Raw genomic sequence first — 25,886 nt, forward strand, 5'->3', positions numbered from 1 at the left:
TCCCTGGGCCAGAGGGAAGCTCCAGCCCCATTTCTGACTCCTAGGCCTAAGGACCCTGCTGCCCCTCCTGGAGTGGGCAAAGAATAGAGCACTCACCCACCCAGAAATGTTTTTCCCTTGTTAGGGCTTGAGTTTCCTCTGAAGAATTTATTGAATGACCATATCATGATGTTAATGCTTCTTTCTTATCTGGGGCTATAAATGTAACCAGCCTGAGGTCATGTTGATGCAGGAAGCTGAGGTCTGAATTGGATGACATTTGACTGTTTGTGTTCAAGTTCACATTTTTTTCTTAAGGATCAAAGAATAAGCAGTCTGGGTAACCTTAGAAATGTCACGGAGATAAAAGTAAGATTATGTAATGCTGTAAGGATTGTTGAAGCCAGACTAAGATTTCACTGGAGGGGTCACTCCATGCTTGGCCTCTAGAAGGCCGGCCCACTGAGCAAGATGGACTCGTCCTTCAGTTCGGTGGCAGAGTTTGGTAAGGAAAGCATTTTTTAAATGACGAATTCATATGCATTTATTTGGAAATATGCCAGACACTAGGCTAGGTTAGGGTTGCAGCCCTGAGCATGATACATAAAGTCCTTGACCTCAGTTCTAGTTGGACTCTGATCAGAAGAGACTGATTTTATGCACCTAATTCATTGTGGAGAAACCACTAATCCTTTTTCAATTCTACTAGTTTGCTTCTTCTAGAAGCCTAAGCCTTATCCAAAAATGCCTTATGTGAATCATTACCTTTTTGTTGACAAAGCACTCTATTATATCAATTTGCTACTTGATTGTCACAACCACCCTGGGGGGGTGAAGGGATCCTCACCGCATTTCACGGATGAGGAAGTTAAGATTTCAGAGATTTAGATGCAGTGACGCTGCTTCCTGATTTGCCCAGGCTAGCATCCCATTTCACTCTCACAGGTGCCCTGTTTGGGATGAAAATTACGCTGTGGCCTACATTTAAAGGACTTGTTTAGTAAGTGGGGATCTCAGGTCTTGAATTCAGATCTTTGATATCAAATTGGTTTCTCTTTCTACTACAACAGAACAATGTGACACTTGATTGAGACCAAGTTTACTTGAGCAACACAATGGAAGATAAATTTCACATATCCTCATCTCTGTTCCAAATCAAAACTTGACTGTGGAGAGAGTTGGGGCTGGTACAGTAGTTAATAAAGTCAAATGGCTTGGCTCCTGGGACAGAGACCTTTGGGGGCCCTATGGGCCCCGTGCTGACTATTGAGTGCTAATAGTCTGCTTGATTTGTGGTTTTGCGGAGGCTTGGGTTTGAGTGGGATGAGCTGCTTAGCTAGAGATCTGGACCGTGTCCTGAGTTGAAGCCTTACAATTCTCTGCTAGTCATCACCTACCCATTCTGGGCAGATTGTATGCTGGAATGGCCTTCAATTTGGGGGCCTATGTGGCAGGCATCTCTTTAATATGGAATGTTTCTAACAGTTGGAGACCAGTTTGCTGTGCTTGTTGGAGTCTGATAGCCTTTGAGAGATTATCCAGCCTAGGATGAACAGTAGTTGGCATTCCAGCCTTACCACACTGTCAGCTCCGACAGCAGAGCATGGTGGGGAGAAACCTCCAGCGGCCACCACCAAGAGGTAGCTGTGTGGCTTGTGGAGGGCCTGGGCCCAGTCTTTTGGTGAGACTCCCAGGGAGGTGTAGTGTGATGGCCAGGCAGCTGGCCTGGGGCTCCTCAGGATGCACAAGTCAGTCCACTCAGGATGGAAGCCTGCAGAGAGCGGGGCTTGTTGGTGGAAGGCCCGGCACAGCCAGGCTGTAGCCGTAGTACCCAGCACAGTGCCGATGTGGTACTGAGTCGCATAAACAAGTGTTAATGCCACCTCTGTGGCTGATTACCTGAACTGCCTTGGATGAGTGACTTTAAAGTAGGAACGGTGACGGCCTCCATCTCAAGAGATGAGGTGATAATGCGAGTGTACTATATGGATCTATAGAGGTAGAGCTGTGAAAAATGAGGACTTGCCTATACTGCTACTTTCTAGCAATGCCCAGAACTTGTTAATGTCTAAAATGTGTAGGGAACGCCTGGGTGGCTCAGTCAGTTAAGCATCTGCCTTCAGCTCGGGTCATGATCCCGGGGTCCTGGGATTGAGCCCCACGTCGGGCTCCCCACTCAGCAGGGGGTCTGCTTCTCCCTCTCCCTCTGACCCCCACCCCTGTTCATGCTCTCTCTCTCTCTCTCTCTCCCTCTCTCTCAAATGAATAAATAAAAATAAAAAATAGAATGTGTAGTGTCAGTGCTTTTCACAGACACACTTTTGTTCAATAAATTAAGCCATTTGAAAGGCCAGGCCCTTTTCTGTTTTTCCCCTAGGGGATCCAATCCGATGAAATAGATGTTATTTTTGATCCAGCAGTCCTGTTCTGAGTACCTGTTCCAGGTGCAGGCCCTGCAGCAGTGCCCGAAGCAGGCAGAGCCGCTGCTCTATGTGGGGCTTCATTCTGGTGCAGATCAACCAGAGAGTGTCAGATGTCATACATCCTTGAAGGCAGTAAAACAGGGCGGAGTCATGGGAGGCCAGAATGGCTGGGGGCAGGGGTGCTGTTCTAAACTGGTGTGTAACACTGGAGCCAAGACAACAGGGGAAAAGAGCCAGCCACATGCACAGCATTTCTGGTAGAGGAACAGACAAGAGCCAAGGCTTCGTGGCAGAAATGAGCTTGGTGTGTTCAGAGGAAGGTGGTAGGATGAGAATTAGGCAGGGCCCAGGTTGTATAAACTATTACGGGCTTGTATAAGGGGTTGGGATTTTATTCTGAGGGGGATGAAAGGTTTTTTCTTTTTTTTTTTAAAGGTTTTATTTATTTATTCATGAAAGTCAGAGAGAGAGAGAGAGGCAGAGGCAGAGGGAGAAGCAGGCTCCCCGCCTAGCAGGGAGCCTGATGCGGGACTCAATCCCAGGACCCTGGGATCATGACCTGAGCCGAAGGCAGACGCTTAACCATCTGAGCCACCCAGGCTCCCGGGATGAAAGGTTTTAAGCAGGGAAATGCCATATGATTGGGCATATGGGTGACCCATTGGGTGAAATGGGTCACCTTTTTGCTCGGTAGAACACGGCTTTTGTTGGGCTTTGACACCAGCTAGAGGCTAAGGACACAGTCCCAGGAGAAGTGATGGAGGCTCAGAGTAGGGTGGTAGTGGTGGGGATGGGGAACAGTGGGTGGAGCTAAGACGGAGGGCTGATGGGATGCACAGATTGGGGGTGGAACGGCTGTAGTGGGTGCGATAGGAGCAGAAACCAAGAGACTTCTAGCTTTGGGGTTTGAATAATCTGAGTAGATTAGGATGGTGGTATATATTTGCTAAGATGGAGAACAAGTTGGAGGAGGGGAAACAAAGTGCTCAATTTTGGAATAATCCGGGGTGGGAAGGTGGAGTGTGGGTAGAGTTATAGATGAAACAAGATTAGCCATGAGTTTCATCGGCTCATATCGACTGTTGAATCTGGGTCATGGGTACAATGGAGATTCATTATACTATTTCTTTCTTTTTTTTTTTTTTTTAAAGATTTTATTTATTTATTTGACAGAGAGATAGAGAGAGAACACAAGTAGGCAGAGAAGCAGGCAGAGGGAGAGGGAGAAGCAGGCTCCCCGCAGAGCAGGGAGCCCGATGCGGGACTCGATCCCAGGACCCTGGGATCATGACCTGAGCCGAAGGCAGCCGCTTAACCGACTGAGCCACCCAGGCGCCCCTCATTATACTATTTCTATTAGTTTTGTATATGTTTCAATTTCCCATAATAATAAAAAGGAAGAAAATTGGGGAGATAAAAGAGTTTTGTAGTTGGATGTGTCATTTGAAATGGAAATTCAAATCAGCAGTTGGACATGAGTTTGGAGTTCACTGCTGGAAATAAAAGGTTTTAGCCGTGTGGAGAGTAGGGGGAAGGGAGCCCGTGACTCAGCCCTGGGGTGTGTCAATATTTAGAGGTGCAGCAGAAGAGAGGGACAGCAAGGCCAGAGGGAAATCAGCAGGGTATTGGGGAGGCCAGGAAAAAGTGTTTCAAGGGGGGAGGGGCCAACTGTTGAACTCTGCGCTGAGAGGCATCACTGGATGTAGCAAAATGGGTGGTGGTGACCAGAATGACCGGTAGTGCATTGCGGAGAGTAAAAGCCTGACTGGACTGTGTTGGGGGGAGAAGGGGAGAGAAGAAAGCAGAGCCAGGGCCATATATAACTTTTGAAAATGTTTTATGTGAATGGGAGCAGAGAAATGGCCAGACAGCTGGATTAAGGGAGAGGCTTGTTTTGTTTTTCTTTGGAGAAGTAGCAAAGCACCGCAGCCAGATGCCTGGATTTGAATCTCTGCTTTGCCACTTATTGGCCTTGGGAGCTCAGTTTTGTAATATATAAAATGGGAATGATGGGCACCTGGGTGGTGCAGTCGGTTAAGCCTCCGACTCTCGGTTTTGGCTCAGGTCATGATCTTGGGGTCTGGGATTGAGCCCCTCGTTGGGCTCCGATCTCGGCATAGAGTCTGCCTGAGATTTCTCTTTGTTCCTCTCCCTCTGCCCCTCCCGCTTGTGCTCTCTTTCTCTCTAAAATAAATAAACAAATAAATAAATAAATCTTTTCCAAAAAATGGGAATGACAATAATAATGCCTGCTTTCTAGAGTTGTTGCAAAGAATGCATGAATGAGTGTATGGGAAGGGCCTGGAGCATGTTAAGTCATACATAGGTGTTCGCAGCTGACGTTACGTAAGGTGGAAGACCCAAGTGCTCGCGTGTGTCTCGTGGAGAGGGGAGGGGGGGGATATGTGAGAGAGGGTACTGCTGGAGAAAGCAGAGAGGAAACTCAGCCCAAGTGGACGGGTTGGCCTTTGGTAGGAGCAAGGAGAATCCGTTTGTCATGCCAGGATGAGGTGTGGACAGGCAGAAGCTACTTACAAAGTTGTCCAGTTGACAGGAATTTGTGGTCTTTCCTTGTCAATAAATCACTTCAGTTAAACCAGTTTCTTTTAGTCAGATTCCTACTCATCAGATTGGTTTTCTGCCACAATTTAATAATGTCTCTGGGCCTTGATCTCCTTATGTGTAAAATGATATACTATTTTGGACAATGACTAAATTTTCCTTTGACTCTGAAATTCTCTGTGCCCTAACGGTATTTTTGTTTAAGGTTATCTCTAATCCTGGCTTTGTCTAAATTTTTAAACAGCAAACGAATGAATGGGAGTGAACAGAGGAAGCCAGCTAGGTTTCCCAAAGAAAGACCTATTTCCTGCACAGAGAGTTTTGCAGCAACAGTAACAACAAAATACCCTACTTAAAACCATTTTTTAAAATCAGTATGATGGAATTTCCTTTTAGATGCTGACTCCGTCAAACCATTAAAAATGTGTGCTAGTAAAAGTTGGCAAATGTATTGTTATTTTATTGAACAGTAGAAGAGTCTAAATGTTATTTTATGGAAAACTTCATTTCCTGCCATGTGTTTTAACTTAGGACATGGCTAGTTGAGGTTTCAGTTGTGAAATCTTTTGATCCATTAAGCATGAGAACAAGTACAAATGGTAAAACGTATAGTTTCTCCATCATGTTTTCTTTACTCATAAAAGTAAAGAAAGAATGGCATATAACAAGGGCCGTGATTACAGATCTTAATTATATGAAACTAGCTCCAGAATAAAATAAGATGTGGCCTTCAAAAAGATTTTGCTAATGTTTTTAATCCACTTTACTAGAAATCTTTATATAGTATGTAGATTTGCATTAATTGAATAAAATAAAGTGTTAATAGGAAGGCATATCTTTAAAAATCATGAATCATGCAACATATTTTGTGTGACCCATTAGAGCAGTTTTGCCCAGATCATTAGGACTAATAGCAACAGGTGTATTACCGTTTGTATTAATAGCAATAAGCATAAAGCACCTGTGAACATTTTTGTTCATAGAGACTATCTAAATGAAAATATGACTTTTTAACAGAAAGTGTAATTTCTTTCTTCATTGAATTTTATTTTTGAACATTAGCAAATGGTTGTTGATTTCATTTTACATAGTCTAGCATTTGATTGTGAAGCATGCTCACCTTCCAGCTGAAATTCGGTGTCCCTCTGCCTGGCTCCCCCTCAGTGATTGTGAATGTTGGTTTCCCTGCCACCAGGTGACTCTTGAAGATGTTTTTAAAGCTATTTAGTTTTATCAATGAATCCGACAGATGCCAGTTAAACTGTTATAAATGAAATAATCTAGCTCTTGGCTATGTTTTTACAGATTATTATGTTGAAGGAAAATAATGAATGTTTATAAAATAAACTTTTTTTTTGGTAAATCTAAGAAAAATGAGAGTAATAACATAATGGAGAGTCCTCTGATGAATCTTATTACTTGTTTTTGTAATAAGATATTTAAAATAGAGTGTCTGGCGGGATACCTGGGTGTCTCAGTCGTTAAGCGTCTGCCTTTGGCTCAGGTCATGATCCCAGAGTCCTGGGATCAAGTCCCGAGTCGGGCTCCCTGCTCAGCGGGAAGCCTGCTTCTCCTTCTGCCTGCCCCTCCCCCTGCTTGTGTTCTCTCTCTCTCTCTCTCTCTGGCAAATGAATAAATAAAAAATCTTTAAAATAGAGTCTGGCAAATGATGGAAGAGTCCTGTTCTACTGAAGAAATCCCACTTTCCCTTACCTCTCTCACCGTATTAAGCATGAATCTAGATTTTCTGTAGTGGTTACTCCTACCCTTCCTTTTCTTCTTAAATAACAAAAGTCTCCTGAACTTCTACTAATTTTTGTTCAGGAAACTAACTTTTAAGTGACTTTAAACTAGAGTTTTCATTCATTCTGCAAATATTTACTGAATCTTCACCATGAGTTGAGCCCTGTGCTTGATCTAGGGAGTTGATATAGATGTAGATTCTACCCTATACCTGACCTCGGGAGGCTTGTGGTCTTGTGTGGTGGAAGAGACACGTTCATGAGGATTGATGGTTACATTAATATGTGCTAAGTATGATAAGAAGACAAACATTTTATTGGTAGAGTTGAGGGGATAGGGAGAAGCAGAAAAACGTCAGGCAGGGATTAGTCTTTGAGCAGGGACTGAAAGGGTGGGTAGGAGGTTGATGGACAGGGTTGAGAGTGTGGTGCGTGCCGAATAACCGAGGCAGGGTTTTGGGAGGCCGGCAAATGTCAGGTGCCTTTGAGAACCAACAAATTGTCCAGTTTGTCTGGTAAACCACTAGCATAGGGATATAGGAGAGGTCAAGCTACAAAGGCCTTTTAGCATTTTTTTTTTTTTTCCAAGTTGAATGTTAGCCCTTGAAGTTTTTTGAGCTAGAGGGTAACTCAGTGAGGTCAGAATACTAGCAGTATTTACCTGTTGGCTGCTTTGAGAGAGACAAGAAGGAGGCTAAGGCAGCAGTTCAAGTGAGAAGAAATTCTTGGCTTAGGATGCTGGAGGGTGAGCATGGGGAGGAGAAGACATGAGCTGAATTTGTGGAACTTGTTCACGTTAGGGACAGGATGCCTGGAAGAGAGTCAAAGATTCTGTGTGCGTGTGTGTGCATGTGCGTGTGTGTGTGCGTGTGTGTGTGTGTGTACACTTAAACCAGTTGAAAATGGATTTGACTCTCTGGAGTCCAAGATGAGTCCTGAAGGGAAATCCTGGTGATGGAAAGCACCTGATTCTGTGGGGCTCCCTGTGGGCAGGAGCAGTCTTCTGCATCTCTGAGTCTCCAGTGCCAGGCAGCACATGCTGAAGGAATGTTTGTGGAAGGGATGAATATGGTAGATTTAGTTGGACACATAAGTGAGCTTACCATTGGGATGGGACAATCAAGTGATTAAGGGCACACCTAGGTTTGAATCCTGACTCAGCCATTCCTGAGTGCTCTTGAGCAAGTTACTAAACCTTTCCGTTTCCTCATGTGCAGAATGGAGGATAATAACAGTGTCTGTTGGGATATACTATGATTATTCATATGAACTGAATGAATTGGTGTACATGAGACTCTTAAGCCCGCGCCTAGAATATACCTGAGATAAAGGCTCCTCAGTCATTGGCTCTTGTCACTCACAGGGGAGCGTAGATGTGGGTCTGATTGGCAGAAAAGTAACTGATGAGTTGGGGTGGGGGTTAGTAGCTTTGCGAATGCCTGAGAGCCTTGGCCTAGAGGTGGGAGAGGGCGTGGGAGTGAGGCAGTTTAGAGAGAGCACCCATTGAGGAAGTGCGAGGAGGAAAGGTAAAGGAGCAAGGACCAGGCTGGAGAGGCAGGAGGAGACCTGGAAAGTTCCACGTCAGCTCTCCCAGGCAAGGAGAATGTTTCAGGAGGGAAGGGGAGTAAAAAGTATGGAACGCAGGGAGCTCAGGGAGGGGGAGAGCTGAGCCTGGGCATTTGAGTTTGGTTGTTTGGGCAGGCATCCACTCACCTTAGAAGTTGTTGCTGGAGAGCAGAAGCCAGGTTACCTGTGTTTACCGAGAGTGTCAAGGACAGAGAGAAGATTCTGTCGGATAAAGAAGTAGAGGCAGAGATTAAAGGCAAGGTTTCTAAAATAGTTTAAAGACAGTATGGCTTTTAAGTTTGTTCTAGCAAATAGCTAGGATGTGGTACAGAGACCACTGTACTTTACAGATCCTTAGTGTTGTCCATGAGAATAGGCCCCCGGGGGTGTGCAGTGCTCAGTCTGTGAGGTCCTGCGTGGTAGCACTGGGGTGGTTTTGCATAGATAACAATATATGAATAAAGTGTAATGTATAATGTAATAAATATTAATAAGCTAATTATAATGAATGCAGTAAGATACATTATAACTGACACTTAATGGGTATTTACTATGAGCCAGCAGCATTATAAGTGCTTTGCACGTATTTCATTTAATTCCCCCCCCCCAGCAGCTCTGAGATACAAGTGTTGTTGATCTTATTTTATAGCCGAGGGGGGACTAGGTAATATGCCCAGAGTCCCACAGTGGGTAAGTGTGTGCTGGGGCCACGATTACATACCAGGCAGTGTGGTTACAGAGCCCGGGCTGTTGGCAGCCACGCTATGCTGCTGCTTTTTATTTTGCTGCTGAGCTGTTTAGGACAGGCAAATGGCAGTAGGTATCACGTCTGACAAACAGGAGGTCTAAGGAGAGGAACCGTGACCCCGAAGGAAGGGGCCGGTGAGAGTGGGTGCAGCACCAAAGGAAGGGGCCGCTGGGAGTGGGTGCAGCACTGGTTCAGAGAGGGAGGGCAAGCCTAGAACCAGAGGCTCAGGAAGAGAGTCGGTGTGGAAACCAACCCACTTGCTCTCAGGGAGAGGAGAAAGAGGACTGGCAAAAATCCAGAGGATGAGAGGCAAGGGATTTTATGGGAGCAAGAGAAGGGTAAGACATTTTCAGAGAGGTTTTGAGTCAATAAGGGAGACCACCATCCATCTGGAGAACTTTGCAGTGGGTTTTTAAGAGTGGTCTCCCACTGGTAGTTTGGTTAGACCTAGTCCTGTGGGAGAAAGGGGCTGAAGGAGCCAGCTTTAGGGTGTGAGGTTCATTGATCTTGACAGCTTTCCAAGGCACCCTTCGGTGGAGCCGTGAAGCTAACTCCATCCAAGGAGAATGACTGTATTTTGGTCACCTGCTGCTGCTTTCATTTGCTTCCAGAAGTGGAGTTGAATGGCAGTCGGAGGTTGAGGAAAGAGTCATATTGTCTTTTTTCCCCTGTTGTGAAAATGTCCCAGATTTCAGGAGGAAGAAAAACCCAAAGGTAGAAGAAACAAAACAAGAAGGAAGTAGAGGCATTTTGAATTTGAGGGATGCTGAGGTGTGGATGACACTGAGGAGTGCCTAGCTCACACCTTAGGATTTTCTAGAAACCAGATACGTTGTTTAGAATAGTGCCTCTTAAGCTATCTGTAGCAAAGGGCCCTTTTTAATACTGTTCAAAGGTTGTAGACTGTTTATGTTTTGTCAAATATAATCAACACTGAATTAGAAAAAATAAAGAAAACAAAAACAGGGAATACAAACCCAATTTGTTGTCTATAATTAGATTCAACAGACTCTGTGAAATTGCTAAAAAAAAGTTTCTAAGTGCTTGCTTGTAATTTCTGAAATTTGCGAGTCATGGACTTCTTGCAGGCTCAGAACAAACACAGGCTCGTACCTAACAGTGGGTTTCAGTTTATGTCATACATACACCTGCCAGGCAGGTGGTTCACAGGGCTCCCGTTCCCCCAGGCTCTTTCCAGATTACCCAGCCTGGTGTGTGGAACATACTAGATGCTCAGCAAATAAACACTTATTAAACCAGCCCCTCTAAGAGATGATTTTTGTATGCAGAATAAAACTCAATTAATATGATAGCAAGTCTCTCAACAGTAAGATAATTAAATTTGTTCATCAGGTAGTAGGCAGCATCTTAAAGCAGAGTGTGCTTTATCTTGTTTTTTAATTTTCAAAAATCACATCTTTGTAGCTTTCAAAAAACCTTAGTTACCAGAAAGCCACAGTTTGTTCGTGATGTGTAGACACACTAACCTCAGCCACAGTTCATCTTTTGGCTCTAGATGGTGTCGGCTGCTAAGGTGTGTGGGGCCGCTGATGAGTCGCCATCAGTGAAGAGACTCCGCCTGCGTGTTGCTGATAAAGACTTTTCTTTTAAAGCTGGCCAGTGGTAAGTGGCTTTTCTGATTCCTTGGTGTTGTGTGTTCAAGGTGCTGTCAAAAAGAAGGACTACGGTGGCCAGCTGTTTCTCCTGAGGAATAGGAATTCTAGACCATCCCCATTCAGGGGGAGCCTTCTTTTGGCATGGAGAATCCTATTCCTTTCCTCGCCTCAGAGCTCACCTTGCTTCTGAGCCCTTGACCTTCTCAGGCATGTATGAAAATTGCTGCCTTGAGTTTTGTAGATTGAAACAAAGCTTAGTTCTGAGCCACGGACCTGATCATTATGCTCTTCAGAAATGGTTGCTCTGATGGAATGCACTGGAATAATCTAATCTGCTTGATTGATACATTTTAAAAAATTAGTCGTTCTGTCAAATACAGAGTAAACACAGCAGTCTGGAAAGAAGAATACCCAGTTAGGTCGCAGAGCTGAGCACCCTCTCAACAATTCCTGCATCACTTGTCTGAGTTGAGTTTAAATATTTTGCTGAATTTATTATCAGGATCCCCCAATCAGGCCCAGCCTGCACCACACCCCTGATTCTGCCCGATTTGACACTGAGGACTAGTCAGAATACTGACAGAGTAACAGCCCAGCTGTCCCACTGTTCCTGCGAATGCCTTCACTGAGTTGCAATTCAAGTGGAATTGTAAATAAAGCAGCTCGTATTTCCTTAGGAAAGGTGTGTTTGGGTGTATGTTTCCTTTATTTAAATAAAGCATTCATTTCTAAGTGAATTTCTGGCATGTCAATCTTGTAGTATTTCTTAGGAGTCACTTGACTAATTTTGGCAGTCCATCTGGAAATGTGGTTTTGTTAGAAGGAGGATGTGTGATAATAGCAAGAGTTAGCAGTCTTGTGTTAATAGTTTGCCTTTGAATTTAGAACTAGAAAACAAGATGCTGATTGCAATAATTTGCGTTTGTGAAGCAATTTACTGCAATCTTTGCACATGTTCAGTGATACATATTAAATGCATTTGGGCTGTTTTAGGGGGGCGGGCAACATTTTTACCCTTCAAAAATAGTTTAGCAGTTATTACATTGAAAAGTGGAAACTTTTTAATTGTAATGATCTGTCTTTCCGTATTTCCCTTCTGTGGAAGTGTTTGGGTCCTGTGCGCAGCATTGTCTCTGGGCCTCCAACTCTGATTTGCGCCAAGACTCCTGATTAGAGAAAGCCCGTGCACTGGTTTATAATGCTGCTACCTTGGTGTGCCTGCAAGTATATTAGCACTTGCAAACTGTAGTTACCTGATCAGAAAAGTATATCGTGGTATTTCTAGTGATATACAAAGAAATAGGGTTCCCTTGTGATCCTCAAGGTAAAATTTTTCAGGGTAGGTGTTACATATCCCATATCGATGAATGGATTTGTAATCTCACTGATGTCAGGACTGGTTTTAGAATGCGCCTGACTCCTGCTGCAGAGGGCAGACGTCGGGGTGGTCATCTCTGGCTATTTAGTATTGACCTTTCCCTGCCAGGTGTCCATCAGCACTCCTTCCTGGCATCAGAACCTTCCCTTTTAAAAGATTGCTCCCTTACCACTGACTTACTGTAATGGCTCCGGGGGTTGTAAGTTCCTTTGGATATTTGACTTCTTGATTAGAGAATGGCCATTTGCTTAGGTTGGTGATGTCTGCATCTTTGGTGCTGTTGCTGGGATGGCTTTTGTTCTGTGCTCTGTTAGAGCATCAGCTTGGTAGTAAGCACCATGTGGCATTCTAGGGAAGAGGGCAAGGATTAGGGAGAGGGAGTGTATGGGTGTGGCTGCCGTGCAGTTTGTATAGTTAGGATTATCAGAGTGGGGTGCTGCTAGAGATAAGAGAATTGTTCTTGGGCTTATCTTTGGGGTCAGAGATTGGGCCATGATCCCATATCTTTGAATTCCTGACCACTGGCCTCCTCTGACACCTGCCGAACTGAGAGGGAGGCTCTAGATGGGCCTCTAAATAAATGAATAAATGCTCTGGAGCTTTGAGCACAGAGCTCCAGGTAGGCACTTTCACTATAGAGCAGAGATCAGCCTCTGGGGCTCTTCCTGTGCTATACAGAGGGGACTAGTTCCTGTACTGGGAAACCAGTTCCAAGAACTCAAGAAATCCAATCTAAAGAGAAAGGTCAAAAGAGGGTACTCCCTCAAAACCATTATTCCCAGGAGCAGGGCTAAACCTTTTAGGCTTCTATCACCGGTAGATCCACTGCCTACCACCTAGCTCCTTGGTGAGTCCCACTCTTGACCTTCTCAGAAGTTCTCCTTCCTGATGATAGAAAGATTGGGATTATCTCTTGGGGCTAGAGTGTGCCACCAACAGTCCTCTTGTAATGTGTGAGTGCCTGAAGTTGGCAGATTCAGTGTTCCTTGTGGCACTCACTGCTGTGGGCTGGGTCCATCCCCTGAGGGAGTCTCTACCACAGTGTCACATGCCTAGTGCTCTGGAGACTGCATGACTCACCTGGGGGCTTTTCTAGCTCTGTGATGTGGGAGTTTCTTTCTTTCTCTGGGCTTCAGTTTCCATGTCTTTAAAGAGGGAATAGTAACATTCCTTTGTCTTGGGATATGTCAAGTGTTTAACACAATGCCTAATGTTTAACTTTATTAGTTTGCTTTTGCTTTTTGTTATAGCTACTGTTTCACTCATTTAAGTCATCTGTGTTGGTGAGGCCCAGGGGACAGATTCCAATACTTAGTTCCTTGGCGGGTTTCCCTGCTGTTGTTTGGAAGAGCAGCAGGCCAAGTAGGAGTGGATGAGTACGCATCTCCACTATGATGGCGCCCCTCCTGCCTAGTCATTACTACTCGTTCCACACTTGGGCTTGCCAGGACTGAGGGGAAGCAAGGCCAAAGCATTTTTGGAAAGAGCAAGGTGTGTCTCTGATTTCATGTAAGGTAACATAAGTTTTCATGTTTGAAAGTGACTAAGAGAAGGACTCCAAGAAGTAATAGAGAAGAGGAGTAAGATTAGAGAAAGCAGACTCTACCCTTCCCTCTAGCAGGGCCACTGCATTGTAGACAGTATCTAACCTACATGGCTGTGTTCGGCAGCCCTGCCTCTCGAGTGACCACACATAGAGAGTGCTGCATTCCTTGGTGTCCTCGTTCAGACTGTGTTCTCCATGCTTGTCTGGTGAGTGCTGTGTGTCTTTTAAGACTCCTCTGTGAAGTTTTTGTTAATCCTTCCACGCCTGGTAGAATTGACTGCTTCTTCCTCTGCTTTCCTCCCCTCCAAGCAGACTTTTAAAAAAATAAAATAGTGGTTTTATTAGTATTTTCCTGATGAAATCAGAATCACATATGTTGGAGCTATGAAGAAATCTATGCTAAGTACCAGTTCTTCCAGACAGGTCTCAAATGATGGGCGTTTTCTCTCCTCTAAGCAGATTTTATCATAGTCCATGTAATTGTATTTATTTGTTAGTTTTCCTCCCATTAGGGTGAGTTTGTTGAGGGCAGGAGTCCAGACATCCTTGGCATCTTTACCTCCAGCACTGACGCCAGGGCCTGTACGTGGGAAACAGGAGGCGTCTGTGGTGTTTGCACAAGGGATGAGGGAGGGGCTCAAAGCCCTCGAGCTGAGGACTAAAGAGTTTTAGGATCTCACGGTAAAACATCGACATTCGGCCACGATTTGTGTGTGTGCTCTGTGCCGGGCACCGGGGCTGCGTCTGTGGGCAGGACACGGCTGCCTGGGGTGTCACAGCTGGATATGGGTATGTGGCTTCGCTACCGAATTAGGCTCTTCCTCCCAGTTCTTCTTACATTCGCTCATATGAGAGTGCAGTAGGTGCCTTGGCTCTTGGCTTCAAGAGGGCATTTTTAAGTGTGTGTGTGTATGTTTAAAACTTAATTTTTTCTTGGACAGATGCTTTATTAAATATGTATCGTGCATATTTTCTTAAATCTATTCAGATGAAGTTTTCATGTCATTTGAATTCTGTAGCATTTAAGGAAGGAGTCCTTTTTTTTTTAAAGGTTGCTTTCCAAAGTTACTTAGAGATTCCCTTTCCCTGCGAGAACGGTCTTTATCAACATCAAGCAGCAGAGGGCACTATAGTTCAGGAGATGAAGCTGCAAAAGTAGTTCATTGATTAACTTTTTTTTTTAAACATGGAAGCTGTGGAGATGCTATTATACTTCTCTGAAAGCATAACAGCAACTGTGTTAATAAATAACAACTGTAGTCTTTATATATTTATGTCTTGTCTGAAATGAGAAGGAAATAAAAGTATTGATGGAAAAGAATCAAGTGAATATAGACAAAAATAGGCTGGGGACCTTTTCTGGAGCACTTCCAATCCAGACTCAGGTTTTTTAAGACTCAAAAAATGTCCAGATGTGTAAGGCCAAAGATCAGAAGAGAACATCTTTTAAGGTCATAAATCAAATCAGTAGGGAACATAGTGTGCTTTTCATGGAAGCCTCCTGGGGATAAATAATGGGGATAAATGATACTTTTGCTCTTTGATGGCTGAAAAACATCTAGATTGGATGTTTGTTTTCTAGACATTGGTAGGAGAATTTTTTGTGGACCCAGGTTCTAATAAATGTTTCTTTCCTTGGTACATAACTAGGTTTGTTGCATTTCCTAGAATCCCTACCAAAAAAGATTTTCTCTGGCATAGAAGTATCAAAGGCTTGAAACTTGCAAGAGTTCTAGACTATAGGAGTATGGTTAGAAGAAAAGGAAATATAAGAGTTTTGGAACTTAGAACGTCACATCAGCATTTTAATTTGTCAAATGCCAGTGAAAAAGTTTTTGTTGCCCCCCCCCTTTTTTTTACACTTTTAGAAAACTGTCTTATTGGGATATACTGTACATATTATAAAATTCACCCATTTATGGTTTACAATTCAGTGGTTTTTAGTATTTTTACAGAATTGTGCAGCCATCAACAGAACAAAATTTTACAACATTCTCATCATCCCAAAAAGAAACCTTGTAATTATCATTCATTCCCCATCCTCACCTGCTTTGACAACCACTGTTCTACTTTCTGTCTTTATGGATTGGCCTATTCTGGACATTTCATATCAATGGAATTATACAATAGGTGGTCCTTTTTGTGACTGACCTCTTTCTCTTTTTCTTTTTATTATTATGTTATGTTAATCACCATACATTACATCATTAGTTTTTGATGTAGTGTTCCATGATTCATTGTTTGCGTATAACACCCAGTGCTCCATGCAGAATGTGCCCTCTTTAATACCCATCACCAGGCTAACCCATCCTCCCACCCCCCTCCCCTCTAGAACCCTCAGTTTGTTTTTCAGAGTCCATAGTCTCTCATGGTTCGTCTCTCCCTCTGATATCCCCCTTCATTCTTTCCCTCCTGCTATCTTTTTTTTTTTTTTAACATATGATGTATTGTTTCAGAGGTACAGATCTGTGATTCAACAGTCTTACACAATTCACAGCACTCACCATAGCACATACCCTCCCCAATGTCTATCACCCAGCCACCCCATCCCTCCCACCCCCCCACCACTCCAGCAACCCTCAGTTTGTTTCCTGAGATTAAGAATTCCTTATATCAGTGAGGTCATATGATACATGTCTTTCTCTGATTGACTTATTTCGCTCAGCATAACACCCTCCAGTTCCATCCATGTCATTGCAAATGGCAAGATTTCATTCCGTTTGATGGCTGCATAATATTCCATTGTATGTGTATACAATGGAATTTATATATATATAAAATATGCAAACTATTTTCCAAAGTGGCTTGCATATACACATATATACCACATCTTCTTTATCCATTCATCTGTCGATGGACATCTTGGCTCTTTCCACAGTTTGGCTATTGTGGACATTGCTGCTATAAATATCGGGGTGCACATACCCCTTCGGATCGCTACATTTGTATCTTTGGGGTATATACCCAGTAGTGCAATTGCTGGATCGTATGGTAGCTCTATTTTCAACTTTTTGAGGAACCTCCATACTGTTTTCCAGAGTGGCTGCACAGCTTGCATTCCCACCAACAGTGTAGGAGGGTTCCCCTTTCTCCGCATCCCTGCCAACATCTGTCGTTCCCTGACTTGTTAATTTTAGCCATTCTGACTGGTGTGAGGTGATATCTCACTGAAGTTTTGATTTGGATTTCCCTGATTCTGAGCAATGTTGAGCACTTTTTCATGTGTCTGTTGGCCATTTGGATGTCTTCTTTGGAAAAATGTCTGTTCATGTCTTCTGCCCATTTCTTGATTGGATCATTTGTTCTTTGGGTGTTGAGTTTAAGAAGTTCTTTATAGATTTTGCATACTAGCCCTTTATCTGATATGTCATTTGCAAATATCTTCTCCCATTCTGTCGGTTGTCTTTTGGTTTTGTTGACTGTTTCCTTTGCTTTGCAAAAGCTTTTTATCTTGATGAGGTCCCAATAGTTCATTTTTGCCCTTGCTTCCCTTGCCTTTGGCGATGTTTCTAGGGAGAAGTTGCCGCGGCTGAGGTCGAAGAGGTTGCTGCCTGTGTTTTCCTTTAGGATTTTGATGGACTCCTGTCTCACATTTAGGTCTTTCAACCATTTTGAGTCTATTTTTGTGTGTGGTATAAAGAAATGGTCCAGTTTCATTCTTCTGCATGTGGCTGTCTAATTTTCCCAACACCATTTGTTGAAGAGACTGTCTTTTTTTCCATTGGACATTCTTTCCTGCTTTGTCAAGGATTAGTTGACCATAGAGTTGAGGGTCCATTTCTGGGCTCTCTATTCTGTTCCATTGATCTATGTGTCTGTTTTTGTGCCAGTACCATACTGTCTTGATGATGACAGCTTTGTAATAGAGCTTGAAGTCCGGAATTGTGATGCCGCCAGCTTTGCTTTTCTTTTTCAACATTTCTTTTTCAACAGTTCTCTCCCATTCCTCTGGGTGACTGACCTCTTTCTATTAACATAATTTTAATGTTCATCTATGTTGTGGCATGTATCAGTACTTCATTCCATTGTGGATATACCATATTTTGTTTATACATTCATGAATTGATGAAAATTTAGATTGTTTTCACTTTTAGGCTATTATCAATAATGCTGCTATGAATATTCATGTACGTGTTTTTGAATGGACAAATATTTTAATTTCTCTTGGGTATATATTTAAGAGTGGAGTTGATGGTCATATGGTAACTCTGTTTAACATTTTGAGACACTGCAAACTATTTTCCAAAGTGGCTGCGCCATTTTACATTCCCACCAGCAGTGTAGAAGGGTTCTGGTTTCTCAGGATCCTTACTAGTACTACTGTTGGTTTAATTAGCCATCAATCCTAGTTGAGTATGAAGTGATAGCTCTTGTGATTTTGATTTGCATTTTCCTAATAACTAATGATGTTGAGCAACTTTTTACATGCTTATTTGCCATTTACATATCTTTGGAGAAATGTTTATACAAATCCTTTGCCCATATTTTGAGTTGTCTTAATTATTGAATTGTAAAAGTTCTTTATATTTTCTATATACAAATTCCTTATCAGATATTTGATTTGAAAGTATTCTCTCCCATTCTGTAGGTTACCTTTTAATGATGGTATCTTAATTTTGTTGCAGGCTAGTTTCTCCATTTTTTCTTTGACTTTTGTGTTTGGTATCCTATCTAAGTAACCATTGCCATGAAGAGTTACTCCTGTGTGAGTCTTCTAAGAGTTTATAATTTTAGTTCTTACCTCTAAGTCTGTGACCCATTTTGAGTTAATTTTTGTATATGGTGTGAGGTAGGGGTCCAACTTCGTTCTTTTTACATGTGGATATCCAGTTGTTCTGGCACAGTTCATTGAAAAGACTGTTCTTTTGCCATGAATTGTGTTGGTACCCTTGTCAAAAATCAACTGACCACATATTTAAGAGTTTACTTCTGGACTTGCAGTTCTTTATCATTGATTTATGTGCCTGTCCTAATGCCAGTACTACAGTGTCTTCATTACTGTAGCTTTATAGTAAGTTTTGAAATCAGAATGTGTGAGTCCTCTAAATTTGTTGGTTTTTTTCCAAATTGTTTTGATGATTCTGGGTTCCTTGAATTTCCATATTAATTTTATGATCAACTTGTCAGTTTCAGCAAAGAAACCATCTGGAGTTTTGATAGGTATTGCATTGAATCTATAGATTAATTTGGAGAGTATTGCCATCTTAATATTATTAAGTCTTTCAGTCTGTGAACATTAGGTGTCTTTTTATTTATTTAGACCTTCTTTGATTTTTCTCCATAATGTTTTGTAGCTTTCAGTATGCAAGTCTTATATACTTCTTTTGTTAAATTTATTCCCAGTTGTTTTAATCTTTTTTATGTTATTATAAATAAAATTATTTTTCTCAATTTCACATTTAGATTGTTAACTGCTAGTGTATAGAAATACAATTGATTTTTATCAATCTTGTATTCTGCAGCATCATTTGAACTTGCTTATTAGTTCTAATATCCTTATAGTAGATTCCTTAGGATTTTCTATATACAACATCATGTCATCTGCAATTTCTTCCTCTCTAATCTTGATACCTTTTATTTAATTTTCTTGCTTAATTGCCTTGGCTAGAACCTCTAGTACAATGTTAAAAAGAGGTGGTAGGAACAGACATCCTTGTCTTGTTTCTGTCTTTAGGGGAGAAACTTGTAGCTTTTCACCATTGAATGTTGGATATTTTGTAGATGTCCTTTATTAGATTGAGGAAGTTCCCAGTTATTCGTAGTTAGTTGAGTATTTTTATTATGTAAGGGTCTTAAATATTGCCAAATGCCTTTTCTGCATCTGTTGAGATGATACCTGGGTTTTGTCCATTATTCTACTAAGTGGTGTTTTTCACTGATTGATTTTCAGATGTTAAACCAACCTAATATTCCTGGGATTTTTGCATCTATATTCACAAGGGATATTGAACTTAGTTTCTTTTCTTGTTATATCTTTGTCTGGTTTTGGTAGCAGGGTAATACTGGCCTTATAAATGAGTTGGCAAATGTTCTTTTCTGGTTTTTGGGAAGAGTTTGTAAAAGATTAGCGTTCTTTAAATCCTTGGTAGAATTCACTAGTGATGCCTATCCTTTTTTTTTCTAGAAGTTTTGAAATTACTAAAACTATTTACTTGTTAGGGGCCTGTTCAGATTTTCTGTTTCTTCTTGAGTCCAATTTGGTAATTTCTGTCTTTCTAGGAACATATCCATTTCATTTAAGTTATCTCAATTTTTGTCATACAGTCGTTCATGGAATTCCTGTAATAATCTTTTCTATTTTTGTAAGCTTGGTGATGATGTCCCCTCTTCCATTCTTGATTTTACTAATTTTCTCTTTTCTCTTTTTTTCCTTAACTAGCTTAAAGTTTATCAGTTTTACTTATCTTGTTGCCCACTTTTAAAATTGCTTCAACAAAAAGTTTATTTGCCTTTCTTTTTAGGATTGATTTCTTTATCCCAGGAGTCTCTGTGGTTGGTGGGTTCTCAATATGCTCCAGCCCCAGACTACTAGAACAAGAGAGAATGATAGAATTGGCAGTGAAATATGCGAACCACCCTCCTGCTCTCTGGATTCACAATCAGGTGAGCAAACCTGTTTAAACTTGGAGCTCTGGGCATCTCTGCCTACCCACAAAATTTGTGTGCAGCTCACTTAATGCACCTAAGAAACCAAGGCTTGAGTGGGAAGGGTACATGCTCACAAAGAGCTCCCCCACATCCAGAATTCAGACTCCAGAATGGTCAAAGAAGCAGAATCTTTTTGATGCATTAGGGAAGACTCAAAGATATTTTGGGATCTGAAAATACCTTCTGGGTTACTAGTGTTCAGTTGAGCACTACTTTAGTATTGAAACATTTTACTTTATATGTAAGTTTTTTTAAATTGGCTCTCTGTCTGTGTGTCTTATAAATGGTAAACCTATAAATCAGATTATTTTGTCCTAACTATCCTAAATAAAAGGAATTAAACTATTATTCTGTCATTTGGAAAGGAAGTGATTTTTTTTTTTTTTTTAAAGATTTTATTTATTTGACAGAGAGAGCACAAGTAGGTAGACAGGCAGGCAGAGGGAGAGGGAGACGCAGGCTCCCTGCTGAGCGCGGAGCCTGATGTAGGGCTCAATCCCAGGACTCTGGGATCATGACCTGAGCCAAAAGCAGACGCTTAACCGACTGAGCCACCTGGGCGCCCCAAGGAAGTGATTTCTCATTCTATCCCGCTTGTGCCTAGAGCTGAGCGCTCCTAAATCCACGGTGCCATTGCCTCTGGAGAGCTCTTCACATGGGATCCTGAGAGGGAATCCACGTTTGCAGCTAATAACTCATGTTTCACTAAGGGACTCAACACAATTCTACATAAGCTGACTCTTCAGTACCTCTGAGAACTCTGATAACAAAGAATGAGCTCCGCACAAATCAATTGTCTGTCTTCTTAGTTTTTGACCATCCCTTTTATTTCTAGAGTGCCTTCTATATTTACCAACAACTTTTATCCCATCCCAGACATTTTCTTATCTCCTTTGCCAGAAAGGAATGTACCAGTATAAATATTGTAGCTATAAACTGATTTTAAAATTTATATGGAAGGGCAAAGGGACTACAATAGCTAAAACAGTTTTGAAGAAGAATAAAGTGGCAAGTATCACATTGCTCAAATTTAAGATTAAAATACAGCTATGGTAATCAAATTAGTGTGGTATTGGTGAAGGGATGGACACATAAATTGATGGAACAGAATAAAGAATTCAGAATTGGATCCAACACACATATGGCCATTTGATTTTTGACGACAGTGCTAAAGAAATTCAGTGGCGAAAGGATAACCTTTCCAACATATATACAGTGCTGGGACAGTTGTTTATCCATATGCAAAGAAACAACTTTGTCCTAAGTGTCCTACTTTATGTTGAAAATTTCCACAAAATAGGTTATAGATGTAAGTAGAAAACACAACCATAACAATTTTAGAAGAAAACATAAGAAGTATTCTGAACTTGAGGGTAGGTGTGTTAGGACATGACACCAAAAGCCAGATCCATAAAAGAGGAGATTGATATATAGGACTTAATCAAAATTAAAAACGTTTTTCTGCAAAAGACACTGCTACAGATTCGATGAAAGGTATTTGCACATTAGATATCCAACAATGGATATGTAATATCCAGAATATATAAAGAACTCTCAAAAGTCAGCAGAAAGAAAACAAGCATAATTTAAAAATGGGCAAAAGCCTGAATAGACACTTCACTAAAAAGGATATAAGGACAGCTAGTAAGCAATGACAAGATGTTGACCATCATTAGGGAAATGCAGATTAAAACTGGATATAGGGGGATATCTCTACACACCTATTAGGATGACTAAAATTAAAAGTTCTGACAATACCAAGTGCTGGTAAGGATGTGGAGTGACTGGAACTCTCTTCTATAGCTTATATTGCTAGCAGGAATGCGAGATACTGCTGCCAATCTGGAAGACATTTTGGTAGTTTTGTATGAAATGAAACAATCATTTATCGTAAGTCCTAGTAATACTGCTCCTGGATCTTTATTCTAGAGAAACAGAAAGCTCTGTTCATATAAAAACCTGTACGTGAAACATTTATAGTGGTTCTATTCATAATTGTCAAAAACTGGAAACAACCCAAATGTCCCTCAAAAGGTGAACAGATAAACAAATTGTGATCCATTCATACAATATATTGTTATTCAGCAGTAAAAATGGATGAACCATTGATGCCCTCCACTTGGGTGAGTCTTAAAGGCCACATATTGAGTGAAAAAAGCCAGTCTCAAAGGTTATGTACTCTATAATCCCATTTTTGTCGCACTCTGGAAGACAGAAATACAATGATGGAAAACAGATGAGTGGTTAACAAGGGTTAGGGGGTAGGGAAAGGTGTGAGCATAGAGGGAAAGCAGAGGGAGGTTTTGGGGGTGATGAAACTGTTCTGTATCTTGGTTTTGGTGGTGATGGAACTGTTCTGTATCTTGGTTTTGGTGGTAGTTAGGCAGATCTGTGTGTATGTGTTAAAATCCACAGAACTATACTCCCTCCCCCACTCCCCCCAAAAAAGTTTTACTGTAAGATAATTAAAAAAAAAATAAAAGGTTTTTAAATCTATAGGGGCATAAAAAAAAAAGTCTCTTCTAATTATGGCTTCCATGTCAAGTTGTATCTGTTCAGAATAAGGCAGCTGCTTGCCTTAGCATTTCCATTCTCAATGTATCCTGTCACATTTTTACCCTCCGACCTTCTGAGTCATTCCTTCCATGTGTCCTCAGCTGCCTCATTCCTTTTTAGATTCTCTTTGGATTTCCCACCCATTACTGTCTGTAGGCTGTATCCTGAATCTCTAAAAAATGCCGTGGGGGTGGGACCGGCAAGGTTTCCATGTGCCCCTTGCCCAGGGTTACAGTGAGCTTGGCCATCTCGGCTCCAAGTGCCATGAGTTCCCTCCCGTTATCTGCCTCCCACGTGACCTGACCTGGTCCTGCTCCACAGCTCCCTTCTTGGTTTCATGCCTCATTGGCATTTCAATGAAGGAACTTACTCTTAGAGGCTGTAGAAAATCTCCAAGTGGCATTGCTTGAATGCACATTTTAATTGTAGTGCCGGCTCCACTCTGCCCGGTGGGAGTTGCAAACAGCCTTTATGAAGTCAGGTTTGTCTTGGAACCATTCTCAGGTGGCTGTTTTCCTCCTGAGGGGTTTGTCTTATTAAGCTATTAGAGTGGACAATGGAGGCACGTGAGTGTCTGGGTGGCAGCAGGCTGCTCTGTTGGGACATGGGATAAAGTGCCATAAATGTCTTCCTTTATTTTATCTGCTTTGGCTCAGGCTCCTGGCAGGGTAAAGGGTTCTAGACAGCTATTGTGTGCTGGGCTCCAGCTGCTGTGGAAAAGTTGTTTATATTTCACAAGTAGAAAATCTGTACCCAAAACATGGCTGCATAATCGAAGGTAATGTCCTTTTACTCACTTCCGTATTATAGGGTGCAGTACTTGGAGTGTTGTGTTCATGCTACCTTGGCAGCTTTTATTGATCAGTAAAAGACAAAGATGGCTTTTCATTCTTTCCAGATGCTAGCAAATGAGAAGATAGATCTATTTAAGATTATTTTGTCACTAAGGAGATGGTAGGCACATTTTTTTTTCTTTCTTTCTCTTTTTGCCAACTTCAGGGTTTTGAAAATACTGTCTCAAAAACAGTACCCTAAAGGCTTTGTTGTAATTATTAATCCTGCTAAAGATGACCGTTGGAGAAAATGATTTCTCTCTCATTTCTTAGTCTCTTTTACTCTTTGATTCTTAGTGATAAAGAGAGAGGTGTACAGGCAAGCAAGATGGGGAGGGAAGGGACAGAGAGATTCAGTCTTTTGGCATCATTAGGCAGAACTTCTTGTACCATAGCTTCTGTTTCTGAGACTTGAAAAGGAAGGGCATTTTAAAGCACTTTGGTGGCCAGTGTAGTAAGTCCTAGATTGTACTTATTCCTAACAGAATGCTCCCTTGCTGCTCATTTCTTTTGTCGAAAATAAAAACCCACTTATCACCCTTCATGTCAAAATGGCCTACATATTTAAAATTGTTTAGTTTAGATGTTTTTCTTTTCCCTCAGAGAAAGGATTTCCCTTCATTTGATAGTTCTTTACCAGAAGGGACCTCTTTTGTGAATGAAAATAATTATCGTTTTTTCTTACATTTCTCTGAGACTAACTCCTCTTTAAGATTTAACTTCTTCTTTAAGTTGTAAAGCCCCAAATTAAATTCATTTCAAAAAGTACTTAACTGGGGGCGCCTGGGTGGCTCAGTCAGTTAAGCGTCTGCCTTCGGCTCAGGTCATGATCCCGGGGTCCTGGGATCAAGCCCCGCGTCGGGCTCCCTGCACAGCGGAGACCTCTTTCTCCCTCTCCCTCTGCTGCTCTCCCTGCTTGTGCTCTCTCTCTTAAATAAATACATAAAATCTTAAAAAAAAATTTAAAAAAATAAGTACTTAACGGCCTACCTGCCATGCAGGGCTCCAAGGAGTGAATGTTGAGGATTTGGAATTTAAAAAGCACATGATAACTTATTGCTTCTTAGGAGGGAGTTCATTTTGTTGATTTACATCAGGAACATGTAATGGAGCCAACTTTTGCTCTTCATATAAATTTCTTTAGTTCTGGGTTGCCTTTTAGTGGCAGGGAAGAAAGGAGCAGGCACCCCCAGCACTTTTTCTTCCCTGGCAGCTTCAGTGACTAAAACCCCCTCCTGTAATAGAGCTAGATGGCAGCAGCCCAGCAGGGAATTCTTCCCCGCCGGGTATCCCGTGATGGCCACCACAGCCCTGTGAGGTGAGCAGGACAGGTGTTGGTACCCATTTAACAGATGCGGCAGCAGAGGCTCAGGGGAATGAAGGAACTTGATGGATTTCATAGGCTGTGATTAAAATTCAGTCTTCTGACTCCTACATCAGTACATTTTATCCAAACTAGAGGTCTCAACCCTATCAGATCCGCTGCCCTCTTTCTAGAACTATCCTGAAATGAAATTCAAAGTTAATGTAATCAACACATGGAATATTTTTTTTTTTTTTGGTGACATAATTCTCTAAATGTAATGCCAAGGAGAAATTAAAAAAAGGAGGGGGGATTCCTAGTCACAGACTGTGTATTTCACTAGATCAGTGGTTGGGCAGAGCTTAACTAGAAGAGAGAATGAAGTAGTCAGACGGCTGTTCCTCAGCGTGGAATCGGCGTGAGTACACCGTCTACAGGTGCAGATGGTGCTGCCTGTTGCCTGGTGACGGGAGAACCACACGTGCATGTTACCAGCTGGGATGTGGCTGGCCAGAACAGTGAGCATACTTGGTAATGTTCTGGATACAATAGAGTACAGTCTGGAACATTCGGACTCCACTAGATCTGTCCGTACACAGTGCTTTGGGTTTTTTGTAAATGAGTTAGGATCTAGTCTCAGATCATTACAAACCAGTTTTCACCTCCATGTATGTCCCATGGGCCATTCAGAAGTTTCTGCAGGGCAATCCTGTGCTGCTAAACTGGCTGAGTACAAAAAGTCGTGATTTGCAGCATTTGCTGATTTCTGTGTTGCAGATACTCCCTCAGTGGCTGAATTCAAACTACCAGTAGGAAGTGGTTCACGTGGCGCCTGGGTGGCTCAGTCGGTTAAGCGGCTGCCTTCGGCTCAAGTCATGATCCCAGGGTCTTGGGATCGAGCCCCGCATCGGGCTCCCTGCTCAGTGGGGGAGTCTCCCTCTCCCTCTCCCTCTGCTTGCTGCTCCCCCTGCTTGTGCTGTCTCTCT

At 42.0% G+C, this 25,886-nt stretch overlaps 1 protein-coding gene across 6 annotated transcripts in view; it reads left to right on the forward strand.

Annotated features, from left to right (window-relative positions):
• Positions 1–25,886, forward strand: part of OXNAD1 (oxidoreductase NAD binding domain containing 1) — a 40,959-nt gene that overhangs the window by 11,790 nt on the left and 3,283 nt on the right. For 4 of the 6 annotated variants that reach the window (XM_036078086.2, XM_036078085.2, XM_036078084.2 and 1 more), the window contains 2 exons: positions 10,537–10,643; positions 20,022–20,163. In XM_036078086.2, coding sequence (XP_035933979.1) covers positions 10,537–10,643; positions 20,022–20,163 — 249 coding nt within the window. Of the gene's footprint in view, positions 1–10,518; positions 10,644–20,021; positions 20,164–25,886 lie in introns of all 6 variants that reach the window. The other 2 variants (XM_078072062.1, XM_078072061.1) reach the window with 1 other exon arrangement.

Source organism: Halichoerus grypus, chromosome 1 (genome assembly GCF_964656455.1).
Source record: "Halichoerus grypus chromosome 1, mHalGry1.hap1.1, whole genome shotgun sequence".
NCBI classification, from domain to species: Eukaryota; Metazoa; Chordata; class Mammalia; order Carnivora; family Phocidae; genus Halichoerus; species Halichoerus grypus.